The sequence below is a fragment of the Tursiops truncatus genome, chromosome 15, assembly GCF_011762595.2.
Source record: "Tursiops truncatus isolate mTurTru1 chromosome 15, mTurTru1.mat.Y, whole genome shotgun sequence".
NCBI classification, from domain to species: domain Eukaryota; kingdom Metazoa; phylum Chordata; class Mammalia; order Artiodactyla; family Delphinidae; genus Tursiops; species Tursiops truncatus.
In genome coordinates this window covers 85720551-85733859 of record NC_047048.1, presented here as the reverse complement: position 1 = coordinate 85733859, position 13309 = coordinate 85720551, and the positions used below count along the sequence as shown (strand labels likewise).

The 13309-nt window shown below is 67.5% G+C and overlaps 1 protein-coding gene across 7 annotated transcripts in view; it reads left to right on the top strand.

Annotated features, from left to right (window-relative positions):
- The window catches only part of KCNQ2 (potassium voltage-gated channel subfamily Q member 2), a 49921-nt gene extending 38020 nt beyond the window's left edge, over positions 1-11901 (top strand). For 2 of the 7 annotated variants that reach the window (XM_073793171.1, XM_073793170.1), the window contains 5 exons: positions 4237-4460; positions 4890-4995; positions 5420-5551; positions 10566-10689; positions 11167-11901. In XM_073793171.1, coding sequence (XP_073649272.1) covers positions 4237-4460; positions 4890-4995; positions 5420-5551; positions 10566-10689; positions 11167-11901 — 1321 coding nt within the window. Of the gene's footprint in view, positions 1-645; positions 700-4236; positions 4461-4886; positions 4996-5419; positions 5552-7977; positions 8086-10565; positions 10690-11166 lie in introns of all 7 variants that reach the window. The other 5 variants (XM_033840493.2, XM_033840490.2, XM_073793169.1 and 2 more) reach the window with 4 other exon arrangements.
- Positions 11902-13309: the final 1408 nt, after the last annotated feature.

The following is a 13309-nucleotide window of genomic DNA, read 5'->3' as shown; positions in this document are numbered from 1 at the left end:
AAGGGCCGCCCGCAGGTCCGTCTCTGCCCTCAGCACGGGGTGGACTTCACCCAAGGCCCGACCTTGGCGGCCCTTTCAAGTCCAGGAGCCCCAAGCCCCCTTCTCCTTAGCTCCCCTCCAGGGAGGGGCAGCCACTGCCTTCTGGGTAAACCGAGGCCACTTCTGATCGGGCCGCTGGCTGGGTTGGTTTGTGAAGCCGAACTTGCACGTTTTTCCTCTGAAACGTGAGCCTTCTGGAATCCTGTCCCTCTAGAACCAGCACAGCCTCAGCCCATGTATTATTTCTGTTGTTGGCATGAATATAGCAAAAAAAAAAAAATAATACATCTTTTGAAAGATGTGGCCCCAAACTGACGCTGGGAGGAAAAGGTATTTTTGGAGGAAAAAACTGGGATTTTTTTCTTTTTCTCTCCAAAAATAGGGACTACTTTTTTTCCAGGCCGACGGAGGACTTTATGCGCGGCTCCCTCGTTCTCCTCGCTCAGACGCGAACTCTGTAGCGGGTGCGGCTTGAGCACAGAGCCGCCCCGGGTGGTTGGTGCCTCGTGTCCCTGCGCCTCCTGCCCGCGCGCCCGGCCCAGGCTCCCTCTGGTCGCGTTGGGTCGCCGGCGCCCCCGGGACTAACTGTCCTCTCCTCATTTCCAGTAAAGGCAGACGGTGCACAGAGTCCCTGTGTGGATGCTGCCCAGGACACGCTAGGTACCTCAGACACGTCGCTCGGACGACCATTGCTGCACGGCTCTTGTCCCCCTCCCGCTCCAAGCACTTTGCTTATTAGAGGTTCTAGATGCGCCAGGGAGAGGCTGCCGCCCGCCCGGCCCCCCCGGCCCCGACTCTGATTGGCAGCTCGCCTCCCGGCCCCCCAGGCCCCGACTCTGATTGGCAGCTCGCCTCCCGGCCCCCCAGGCCCCGACTCTGATTGGCAGCTCGCCTCCCGGCCCCCCAGGCCCCGACTCTGATTGGCAGCTCGCCGCCCGGCCCCCCCCGGCCCCGATTCTGATTGGCAGCTCGCCTCCCGGCCCCTTGGTGGAGCCCTAGGCCCCCTCTGGCTCCAGACGACCAACCGCCTGGGTGACGGTGGCCATGGAGCTGTAACCCCTTTCCTTCTCCCCATGCCAAACGATGCCGTGCTCCAAGCAGGAGGGGGGCCGGCCAGGGGCTCTGAAAACCAGAAAGGGCGCCTTCAGGGGCCTGACTGCTCTCCCGCGAGCCTTTTTTCCACGGCTCGTCCATCTAGCACCTCTACTACGCACGGGAGGGCCGCTGCCCTCAACCCGGAGCCCGCCCGCCCGCCCGCCGGGAGGCAGCTCTGTCGTGTGTGTGCCCGCTCCCCGCGGTCCTGGCACACCAGACACATCGGAAAGCCAGAGGTCCATGGCTCCCCTTCCCACGTGCAGGCCTGGTTTAGGGCAGGCTGGAAACGGGTCGGTGAAAGGCCGCCCGATCTCTGCCCCGTGGGCTCCCTGACTGCCGGCACGTTTCCTCTCTCCGTCCCCTCTCTGCTCTCGGGGGTGTGGAAGCGTCTGTCCTCTTGCTTGCTCTGGGGCCCCCTCCTGCCCGCCCCTCCCTGCCCCGTGCGGCCCTGCAGGTGCTGGCAGCTGCACTCACCGGTCATCGTGTGCATGTGGTCCGTGATGGCCCCGGAAGCAGGGGTGCCGAGCGGCGGGCGTGGGGAGGGGCCGGGCAGCAGGGTCGGGGCTCCAGGGCGGCGGCATGCTTGCACATCTGCATCCGTGCATGCTCTGAACCCTTCTCGCCCTCGAGAGGGGCCCGGAGGGTCGCCTGCCCCACCTGCCCGTGCTGCCTGTGTGTTCCCGACGTAAGGCCCCGTGGGGGAGGCTCTTGCGGCCCCGGGAGGGGAGATGTGGGGCCCCGGCAGAAGCCGTCCTGCTTGCCCAGAGCTGGCGTCCAGGGTGCTTCTGGCCACAGGCTGGCCGGTCGGGTCGGGGGCCGTGATCAGGCTGCCCGGGAACCGGAAAGGCCAGAGGTGCCCGTCGCCGGGCCAGGAGCCCAGGCCTCACTTGGCCCTGCCGTGTGCGTCTCACGGACGTCACTTCGTCCCCGCCCCCCCGCCTTCCCTGGGCGTCCGCAGTCCAGCGGTGGGCCAGGCGGCTCTCTCTGGACGCCGGCTCCTTCCCCGCTGAGCTGGGCCCCGGCCGGCCGTGCAGACCAGGGTGCAGCCGCGCTCAGCCGGGGCCCCCGCTCGCCTGTCCCCGTTGATGGCTGGTGTCACTTGTTGGGAATTTGCCCTGGGGAGGGTAGCAGGCAGGGGAGGAGAGGCTGGGCCTCGCTTTCTCCCCAGACCCTCCTGAGCTTGGCCCTGGCCCCGTGTCAATGCCCCTCACTTGGAAGGTGGGCTGGCCCGTGCTCTTTCCTGGGAGCGGGCTGCCGGAGCCCCGTCCCGCGCATGCTTCTGTCCTTGGCTTGTGAGGTGACGGAGGGTCTCTCTCGACACCTGCAGGACCGTCGGCGTTCGGGCACCTGGAGTTGAGGCGGGCCTGGGGTGGCTGGGGGCCGCGTGCCTGTGAGCCCTGAGCTGTGATGAGCGTGGAGGTCCAGACAGCCACCCGTGGCCTCCTCCAGCAGGGCACCCCTCCCCGGTCTGAGCAGTCTGAGAGCCAGGGACGGCAGGGCCAGGCCAAGGCCAGGGAAGGCTCCTTCCTGGGGCTCTGTCATCGCGGTCCGCTGCGTGGGCCCAAGTTCTGGGGGCCCCAGCAGTCCTGGCTTGGTGGGGCCCTTGTTTCACGGTCTCCCTGCACCAGCTGGTGGTCTCCTTCGGGAGCAAAGGGAGGAGAGGGTTATCTTCATAGCAGCCTCCACAGCCTGGCTCTGCTACCTGTCGGTCCCCCCCGTCTGGGCCTCGTGCCGGGCACAGCAGTCACAGGCTGGCGGACACCCGGCTCCTGTGTTCACGGGGTCTCTGAAGGAGCCACCCCGCTGAGTGGGCTCCACGCCTCGGGCCTGAGAACCAGCACAGATGGTCTTGGCTGCCTGGGGGCTGGTGGGCAGGGGCAGGGGCACCGGCCTGGACCGCAGTGTGCGGGCTGGCCGGACCAGGCCACTGGCTGCTTCTTGTCCACGGTGGGTCATTTCTGCGCCGTCTAACGACATGTCTGTGCTGTGGGTCCCCTTCGGGCCGATGGAAGCAGCTGACCCGGGCCATCTGCGGTGGGGCTGGCGCTGTCTGAGGGATTAGCTGGTGGTGGGAGCTTCCCAGCGACAGCAGAGGCCCTGCCAGACACCCATGCGGGCTGGTCCCAGGCCCCAGGGCGGCGCAGAGGCCCCTCGGGAGGTTCTGAGTGTGGCCCCTGAGTGTGGTGGCGTGAGTGGGCTCATGGGGGCCTCACTCTCCTCCTGGGCAGATGGTGGAAACTGTCCACGGGAGGAAATGAGTGGCCGCCTGGCCCCGGGCCTGACCGCACCCTGACCAGAGACCGCCCTTGTCTCCTGCCTGCTGCCTGGAGGGTGTTAGAACCAACAAACGTGGGGTGTCAGACCCGTCTCCATGGTTACCAAGAGACGGGGCAACGAGGCCCAAAGACCCTCACGGGGCTGTGGCTGTACGGCCATGGTCGCCCCGTCTGCGGCCTCGGGCCGGGGCTTGGCCGGCACCCGTAGCATCCCTCTGGAAGTGTGGACGTTCCGTTCCTGGCCGTGTCCTGGCGGGGGGTGCAGCCTGTGCGCCCTGGGTGGAGATGAGGTGGGCAGACCCTGGCCCTCGTGCTGCTCTCCGTGCTCCCCGCCCCCCGACCTGTTTCGCCAGGCAGCTCCCTGGGGTTCGGCCGAGGGGCCCGGGGGCCAGCTGCAGCCCTCACCCTCCTGAGCTGGGGCGGTTACGGGGGTGGAGGGCAGGCACGGTAGCTGCTGGAGTGGCCGGGGGCCCTCAGGAGGTGCCCAGGGAAGAGCCGTCATCGCCCAGGGCGTTTGAAGAGGGAGCCCTGGTTGACGGTGTGGCGAGGTCTCAGGCACCTTTTGGTGGTAGCTGAAGGTGATTTCAGAGTCCACTGACCACTCACCGGCCAGACTGAGTGCTGAGCGGGCCCCGGAGAGCCTGTGGTGGAGCTGACCTGTCCCCGCTCGCCCTAGCGACCCTCCCGCCCCGGCCCGTGCTCCATCCCACGGCCAGGGCACCCCGTCCTCCCACCAGGAGCCAGCGGGAGCGAGTGTTCTTTGCAGAGTGACCTCTCTTGCTGTCTTTCTGTGTGTCTGTCCGTCTGTCGGTTCTCGCGGGAGCAGTCAGAAGGTCAGTTTGAAAGACCGTGTCTTCTCCAGCCCCCGCGGCGTGGCTGCCAAGGGCAAGGGGTCCCCTCAGGCCCAGACCGTCCGGCGGTCGCCCAGCGCCGACCAGAGCCTGGAGGACAGCCCAAGCAAGGTGCCCAAGAGCTGGAGCTTCGGGGAGCGCGGCCGCGCGCGGCAGGCCTTCCGCGCCAGGGGCGCCGCTTCCCGGCAGAACTCGGAAGGTGGGTCGGGCAGCCCTCGAGTTGGGGTTTGCTGTCCTGGAGCTCCATGCGATGGGGCCACACGGGCTTGTCCTCTTGCGTCGGGCTCTGCTCCCCGAGCTCCGTGTTTGCCAGGCCCACCCGTGGAGCTGGTGCCGGCGCATCACTGCTTGTACGGCTGACGCTCCCCGAGTACTCTGTGTGGACGTATCCCACCTTGCCCTTCTGTCTGTGCACAGGGGTGCCCTCTTACACCCTTGTGGTGGTTGCTCCCTGAGGAGCACAGTGGAGGGAAGCAGTCTGGAAAAGCAGGACGGGGGCGGGCTGGAGTGTGGCTGTGCCCGGCGCAGGCCCCGTCGGACACGTGTGCGCTGTGGGGCCGGAACACTAGGCCCCCTCCATCCCGGGGGTGGCCCAGCCCCTCACGGGCTGTGTCCTTCCACCCAGAAGCAAGTCTCCCAGGGGAGGACATTGTGGACGACAACAAGAGCTGCAACTGCGAGTTTGTGACGGAGGATCTGACCCCGGGCCTCAAAGTCAGCATCAGGGCCGTGTGGTGAGGACCCGGCGGGCTCCCTCGCAGAGTCGTCCACGGACGCGGGGCCTTGGGGGGCTGGTGTGAGGGCACGCGCTCGGGAGGGATGCCTCGCGGCCGACACCCCTTCAGTCTGGCCCCCGCGGCTCACGAGGCACCTACCGTCCCAGCCATCGCCTGCGTCCCAGGTGCCGGGTGCCCAAGGCTGCTAGTAGACGGCTGGGAGCTGCCGCGGCACAGGGGTTTCTGGGTGGACACGGGTCCTCTGCGCAGCGGGGCCCAAGTGTGGCTGGGGTACGAGACAGGTGGGTGGCCCAGATGACAGGGCCGAGTCATCCAGCAGACGTTCTCGGAGGTGCTGGGCGGGCCAAGGCAGGTGGACGCTGGGGGGCTGCCTTCGGTGGTCTGTGCCCAGGGCTCACAGCCTGCCGACCACCCCCTCCAGTGTCATGCGGTTCCTGGTGTCCAAGCGCAAGTTCAAGGAGAGCCTACGGCCCTACGACGTGATGGACGTGATTGAGCAGTACTCGGCCGGCCACCTGGACATGCTATCCCGCATCAAAAACCTGCAGTCCAGGCAAGAGCACCTCCCCCGCCTGCTGGTCCCAGGGGCGTGGGGCGGGTCCTCCGGGGCCGAAGAAGCCGGGTGGGGGTAGGGACGGGGCGTGGCGCAGGCAAGAGCACCTCCCCCGCCTGCCTGGGCCGCGGGGCATGGAGCGGGGTCCTCCAGGCCGAAGCCGGGTGGGGGGTAGGGACGGGGGCGTGGCGCAGGCAAGAGCACCTCCCCCGCCTGCCTGGGCCGCGGGGCATGGAGCGGGGTCCTCCAGGCCGAAGCCGGGTGAGGGGTAGGGAGGCAAGAGCACCTCCCCCGCCTGCTGGTCCCGGGGGCGTGGGGCGGGTCCTAAGGGCCGAAGCCGGGTGGGGGGTAGGGAGGCAAGAGCACCTCCCCCGCCTGCTGGGCCCGGGGGCGTGGAGCGGCGTCCTCCGGGCCAAACCCGGGTTGGGTAGGGACAGGGGCGTGGCGCAGCTGCACACTCCTGCCAGAGGTGGGGCGGCAACGCGCTGTGTGCGCAGCGGCTGGCCCCGCTAGCTGCCACATCTGGGCCCTTCCTCTCCGGCCCCGCGTGGGCTTTCTCCCATGTCCTCGTGTGGCCTGTTTTTAACCTTTCTGTTGTCTCTCTCTTCTCTCCTGCCCGTGCTGCGATGGGCAAGCGTGTATGTGTTGTGCGCACACACGGGCGTGCATATGCACATGCGTGAATGCACGTGTGTGCTTGCACGTGTTCAGGCCTCGGGTGCACGTGTGTGTACACGTGCATGCATGTGCATGTGTGCACAGGGGTGCAACACATGTTTTGGCAAACATGTGTGGGTGCGCGCATGTGTCTGTGTGTGCTGTGCCACGTGTGTCGTGTGTCCACGCACGTATGTTGCCCATGTGTGCCCGTGTGTGTTGGGGAGAGGAGTTAGTTCTGTTGAGAGGTGAAGGTGCAGGTTTCCGTGGGCCCATCAGGCAGCAGTTAGGCCACGTGGCACCTGTTCCTCCAGACGGAGGGCTGGTCGTCCCTCCCCACCGCACAGACGGAGTCCCACGGCCGGAGCAGGCGGTGGGGCTGGACATGTGCCTGGTGGGCCGCAGCCGGGCACACGCTGGCGCTGCCATCTCTGGCTGCATGTGAGCACTGGCTTGCTCACCCCAGGAGTCAGCCGTACACACGTGTGTACAGACACAGCAAGGACCCAGGACATGCACCCACACAGACCCATGTCCACTCCCGCATGCCCACGTGTGCCAGCACACGTGTACACACGTAGCCACGCTCTAAGCCTTGTGCTCACACGTGTGTCCTATCGGACCGACACGCGCACACCGAGTACGTGTGTGCTCGTAGGCACGCACCGTACACACAGACGGGCGGGCACGCACACGTGTGCCTGGTGCCTGGGAGGAGGCCCGTGGCTGTCGTGGGTCTCTCCTGGAATGGACCCTGCCTTCCTGCCGGTCAGGCCCCTCCTGGGGTCCCTCCAATGAGGCGGCTGCCGGTTCTCTGGCCCTGAAGCCTAGGCCCTGGCCGTGGGGGTCTGGGTGGTTGGGGCGGTCCTGGGGGTCAGCCCAGATCCCAGCCCCATGGCAGGTGGCGTCTCCCCGCCCTGCTCAGGATGCCCGGGGAGAGGCCCCTCTGGGCCTCCGGCTGCTCCCGTGGGGTGAGGCCAGGGCACAGCCCCTCCCTGTCCCCAGGCTCAGGCCGGGAGGCCATCTGCTCAGCGGCCTCCTTGAGCATGAGGAGACCTGTGTGTTTGTGTGAACGCGCGTGCAGTTGTGCACGTGTAAATGATGTGCGAGAGCGTGCACGTGTATACGTGAGTAAGTACACGTGTGCCCTGCGTGCAGACTCGAGGGTGTGTACACGTGTGCCCTGCGTGCAGACTCGAGGGTGTGTACACGTGTGCCCGTGCGTGCAGACTCGAGGGTGTGTACGTGTGTGCAAGCGTGCGTGTGTCCACGTGTGTGTGCAGGTGTGAGCACACGCGTGTGCGTGAGAGGCCACCCTGGGTTTTGATGGCCGGCCCGCCGCCACTCACGATAGCAGCTTTTTTCACGAGGCTCTTCTGTCCTAGGCCATCCCCTCTCCCTCCCCTTCTGTCTGGAAAACAGACGAGACAAACAGAGCCCCACAGGAACCAGATGTCTGTCGCTTCCTGGCAGGGCCTTGGTGTCTTTCCCGGGGTCCTTTGGCACTTTGCTGCCAGCTGCCACGTGTCCTTGGACGTGCACCCTTGCTCGGGCAGACGGGGCACCGCGAGCTCGTGGCCTCACCCAGTGCTCGCTTGACCACATCTGAGGTCACGGGAGCGCAGTGTCCCTGCGTCCCGTTTGTGAGAAAGGTCACGGCTGCTCTCAGCGGGTCATTCATTCTGTCTCTGCAAGTTTCCGGCTGCCTCCCCTTTCATGTTGCTTCACGATGCATTTTCCTGGTGTCTCTTTTCTTGTTTACTCGCCAGGATAGATATGATTGTGGGCCCCCCACCCCCTTCAACTCCCCGGCACAAGAAGTACCCCACCAAAGGACCCACGGCCCCTCCGAGAGAGTCACCCCAGTACTCACCTAGGTCAGGACGCCTCCCGCTTGTCTCTGTGGAATGGCCAGCCCCCTTCGCTCCAGCCACATGACGGCAGCACCCGCTCTGCTCGACGGGACGGAGGGGCTGCTTCTCTGTCCCTGACAAAACGACATCCTCTGCAGGCCCTGGCGGGCTGGGTTGGGGTGCCCTTGAGCTGCTCCTCTTGGCGGGGTCCTGGGGAGGCTGTCCGGGGGGCTCCTTTCCACCGACCCCTGTGTGGCGTCCGCTGGGGGTGGGGGCTCCCTGGGCAGAAGAGGACGGCAGCCCCCCAAGGATCAGGTGCGTTTAGACGTGGGGCCCTGCCCCAGCACCGCCTCAGACCCCTGCCACCACCTGCCGGTGGGTCGACCTGGGCTGCTGTGCGGACTGAGCAGGTCCTGGCGGGAGACCAGCTCCCGGGGAGTCCCCAGAGCTTTGGGGGCTCTATTTCCGGTTTTCACCGTGGTCAGAGTTGTTGAAGAAGACGGTCCCAGCCAATGGGCAGAGTGGGGGGCAGGCAGTGAGGCGGCGAGTCAGCAGAAGCAGGCTCGTTGGTGATGAATTCAGACTTGGGAGCCTTCCTGCTCCCCCGGAGCATGGAAATGATGGCCGCGACCCGCCCCCCAGCAGGTCTGGGAGAGCAGAGCCCAGGGCAAGGATGTGGGGTGAGGGCGGACACGCCCGCCGAGTAGGCAGAGGGGCCCAGGGGCGTCCCGGAGGCCGGCAGGGATGCTGGCAGCTGGGCCGTTGGAGTGACTGGGGGCGCCCGACCCTCGTGTGCCCAGGTTTCTGTGCGTGAGGTGAGGGTCAGTGTGCGCTGGGCGTCTCAGCCTGGCGGCTCTCCCATGAGAAAGGAATTTCCTGGGGAGCAGGCCTGACCCCGGGCCGCCCAGACAGTGTTTGCCGCGTCCCCCGCTCTGCCTGTGTCCTCCAGCCCCAAGGAAGCTGTACCCCGAGACAAGCCCACCCTCCTGGGCGTTGCTGCAGGGCACAGGGGCTGGGCGTTCACAGCCACGGGCTGGGAGGGCCCCGCAGGCCTCCCGGACCACTGCAGCCGGATGCCCACAGAGGAGCCAGAAGGACGGGTGAAGCCCGAGGCCCAGGGGAGGGGGTGGCACAGGCTCCACGGAAGACCCACCGGGGGCAGCTCCAGGCTGACCTGGGCCAAGGCTCCCAGGGGAGAGGCCGGGAGGGCGGCCCGTCATGTGGCAGGGGCGAAGGCGCTGAGCGCCCGTGCCTGGACTGTGTGGACGCCTGGAGCACCAGACACCCCTCCTCCCGCTCTGTCCCCACTGGCGTCTGCTGGGAGCCGAGGGCCCCACGCCCGCCCTGCCACCGCATGATCGAGCATGACGCCCCGCGGCCGACGCGAAGCCTGACCCCCTCCTGCTTTCCGTGACAGCAAGGACAGAGCACCCTGAGCCCCGACAGGCAGTTAGGGCGGCGCTGTGGGTGAGGACGGCGGCCGAGCAGGCCGGCAGCTCCCGTGACGCTGCTTGCGGGGTAGGAGCTGGCGCCCCTCCCCACTCGGGAGCTTGGGTGGCGCACTTGGCGCTTGAGGCTCGAGAAGCGGCGGGGCTGCGCGGCCTGTGCCTGGGTGGCTGTCCCGCCCAGCTGCACCCTGGCCTGGTGCCTTTGCCCAGCGTCCACGTGGCTGCACTTCTGGGGCTCAGGGTGTCGGGCGCCCACCCTGCCACTCCCAAGGTCCCTTCCGAGCCCCTCAGTGGCCCTTCCCGTTCAGCACAGGGGACAGGGGACGCCGCATGGGTCAAGCAGAAGGCCTCCGCCCTGAAGGAGGCCTCCTTCCCCTCTTGTTGGCATTCGTGACTGATGGCCTCGTTTGAGGTCACCGCAGCTGCGTTCTGCTTCTCCCACGTGCGTGCGCACACACAGGCCCACGCGCTCTCACACAAGTGCATGCACAGGCGTGCATGGTAAGCACACACGTGCGCACGCGCGAGCACGCACGGACCCCCTCTCTGGTTGCCAGTGGCTCTGTCTGTCCCCTCCTCTGGTTGTGCGTTGGTGGTTTCCTGTGTTGGTCTGTGTCCCCTCCCCCGTCCGGCGCATGGCGCGAAGTCCTCACGCCCCCCTGCTTCTGTGGTTCCCGCTGCAGACGTTTAACTCCATCCCCTCCAGACCCCGGGTGGGCAGGGGCCTCGGCGGCACGTTATCCAGGAGCAGAGCTCGGGGGTGGGGGCGGGGGAGCCGAGGGGTGCTTGGCCCCAACTTCCTTCTCTTTACCCCTTGCTAATGTGCCAGCCCCACTGGAATGGAACGGTCGGGGACAGGCCCCGAGGGCAGCGGAGGGCAGGACGAGGGCCAGGCGCCCGGGCTCCATCTGTCCTGCTTCCTCGCTGCCCCCGGTCGGCTCTGGATTCAGCCCGGAGCCTGGATCTGGTGGCTGCGGCCTGGCCCAGGAGGAGAGGGCCACGGGCTCCACTGCTCCCACCTGAACTCATGCTGGGGACGGGGTCTCTTCCCGGCAGAGTGGACCAGATCGTGGGGCGAGGCCCGGCCATAGCGGACAAAGACCGAGGCAAGGGCCCGGCTGAGGCAGAGCTGCCCGAGGACCCCAGCATGATGGGACGGCTGGGGAAGGTGGAGAAGCAGGTGGGAGCGTCTGGGGGTCCTGGGGTGTCGGCATGGACCCTGCGGGGGAGAGCTCAAGCTTTGGGGGGAGGGAGGGCTGCTGTGTTTGGACCCTGGGCCCCCAGGAGCACCCCCCGGGCCTGGGGCGCTTCCCTGACAGGGGCTGAGGAAAGGAATGGCCAGTTCTTACCCGCTGTAGAGTTTGCTCTGAGGGGTGAACCCACAGCGGACACAGGGCGGCCCAGACAAGCAGGAGGGTCTGTGTTTGAAGTCCTGAGGCCACACACTGACAGGTGGGGTCAGAGGCTGAGCTGCTGTGGGGAATCTGCCCTCCATTGCCTCTGCACCTCTGTGGGAAACATCCTGGGCTGCCCCCCTTCTGGGGAGCAGCCCAGTTCCCCCCCCTCCGGAGGGCAGCCCAGTTTCCCGCCCCCGGGGAGCAGCATGGGCCCCCGCCCCGGGGGGCAGCCCAGCATGGCCTAGCAGCCCCTCCTGCAGGTCCTGTCCATGGAGAAGAAGCTGGATTTCCTGGTGAACATCTACACGCAGCGCATGGGCGTCCCCCCGACGGAGACCGAGGCCTACTTCGGGGCCAAGGAGCCGGAGCCGGCGCCGCCATACCACAGCCCCGAGGACAGCCGGGACCACGGCGGCAGGAGCGGCTGCATCATCAAGCTCATCCGCTCCACCAGCTCCATGGGCCAGAAGAACTTCTCGGCGCCCCCCGCCGCGCCCCCCGCCCAGTGCCCGCCCTCCACCTCGTGGCAGCAGCAGTGCCACCCGCGCCAGGGCCACGGCACCTCACCCGTGGGGGACCACGGCTCGCTGGTGCGCATCCCGCCGCCACCCGCCCACGAGCGGTCCCTGTCCGCCTACAGCGGGGGCCACCGGGCCAGCACGGAGCTCCTGAGGTCGGAGGACGGCCCGGCCTGCAGGCCCCACGAGGGCGCCCTGCGGGACAGCGACACGTCCATCTCCATCCCGTCCGTAGACCACGAGGAGCTGGAACGCTCCTTCAGCGGCTTCAGCATCTCCCAGTCCAAGGAGAACCTGGACGCCCTCAACAGCTGCTACGCCGCCGCCGCCGCGCCGTGCGCCAAAGTCAGGCCCTACATTGCGGAGGGCGAGTCGGACACGGACTCGGACCTCTGCACCCCGTGCGGGCCCCCGCCGCGCTCTGCCACGGGCGAGGGCCCCTTCGGCGATGTGGGCTGGGCCGGGCCACGGAAGTGAGGCCGCCCGCCGGCCTGCCCCTGACTCCTGGCCTCCCGGGCTCGAGGCGGACCCTCCGGGGCCCTTTGCTTAGAGTAGCACAGCGCGGGTGCCCGTGTGGGGTGCCGGGCAGACGCGGCCCTTGGTCTCGCACTGGAGGTCGGCAGAAATTCTTCTCCAGCGAGGGGCAGCCCGGCTGGCCGTGCCCACTCTGCAGACTCTGCAGACTGTTGGCCTGGGCGTGACAGAGGCCAGGGTCAAGGCTGAGGACGGGCCCCTGGCGGCTGGGTCGACGCGTGGGCTGGGAGCGGGGCCGGGTGGCAGCGAGGGGCAGGCCTGTCTTGTGAGGAGCAGTGGCCTTGAGGCCTGGGTGGGCGGTGGCTGGCCCCTCAGGCGTGGCTTGTCTCCGCCCCCCCTTCCTGTCCTGCCCCATCTGTCTTGGGTGCCCACCCAGAGCTTCTGGTCAGTGTCGCCCTCCTTCCTGTGGGTTCTGAGTGTCCTGTGATGGGAGCCGGCCCCAAGTCCAGTACCCTGGCCTGCAGGGGGCAGGGTGGCGAGGCTTGGGACCACCCCAGAGCAGAGCAACCCTCAGACCTCCCGAACCTGGCTCTTGTGGGGAGGGGCCCGCTCCACAGGCTCCTGGAAGGGGGCTCTTGGGGGCTCCCTTCTGGATGTGGAAGATGGCGGGTGTGCCCCCGTGTCCTCTCCCCTCTGCCCTGGCCGGGTGCTGGTCACCAGGCTGTGGCCAGCACTGCTATATGGACCTGCCTGTGGGGAGAGGTGCTGGGAGGCTGGGGCACTGCCCCACACTGGGCTTGTGCTCTGGGGTCCTGGGCCGGGCTGGTCATGGTGAGCAGATGTGCACGCTGTCCTCCCCTGGGGACCCTGCCTTGCCTGTCTCCCATCAGCCCCTGACGGGGCCCGGGCTGGACAGTGCCGCAGCCGTCGGGGAAATCTTCAGTAGGGCGACCCCCGCCGTCCAGAGGCCAAGGCAGCTCTGTCTTGTAGGCGTCTCTCCTGTCCCCGCGGAGCTGACCGTCCCCCACCTGCTCTCCTCCACTCACCGGCCCCTTGGCTGTGACCTCTTGCTGTCTTGGAGTCAGAGCTGCCCATCCCCACCGTGTATCCTGGGAAGCAGTGGCCCCCGTCATTCCTATCCCGGGCACCTGGGTCTGTATCCTGGGAAGCAGTGGCCCCCGTCATTCCTATCCCGGGCACCTGGGTCTGTATCCTGGGAAGCAGTGGCCCCCGTCATTCCTATCCTGGGCACCTGGGTCTGTGGGGCAGCAGCTCTGAGCTGGGATTCCAGCCCCAGGAGGCGGAGTGGACCCTGTCCTGGGCCCCCAGCTGTCAGTGCGCGGGGGCCTCTGGCATTTGGGGTGACACACGGTTCAGGGAGAGCCTCGCTGTCTCCTCAGGGTGCTTGTGT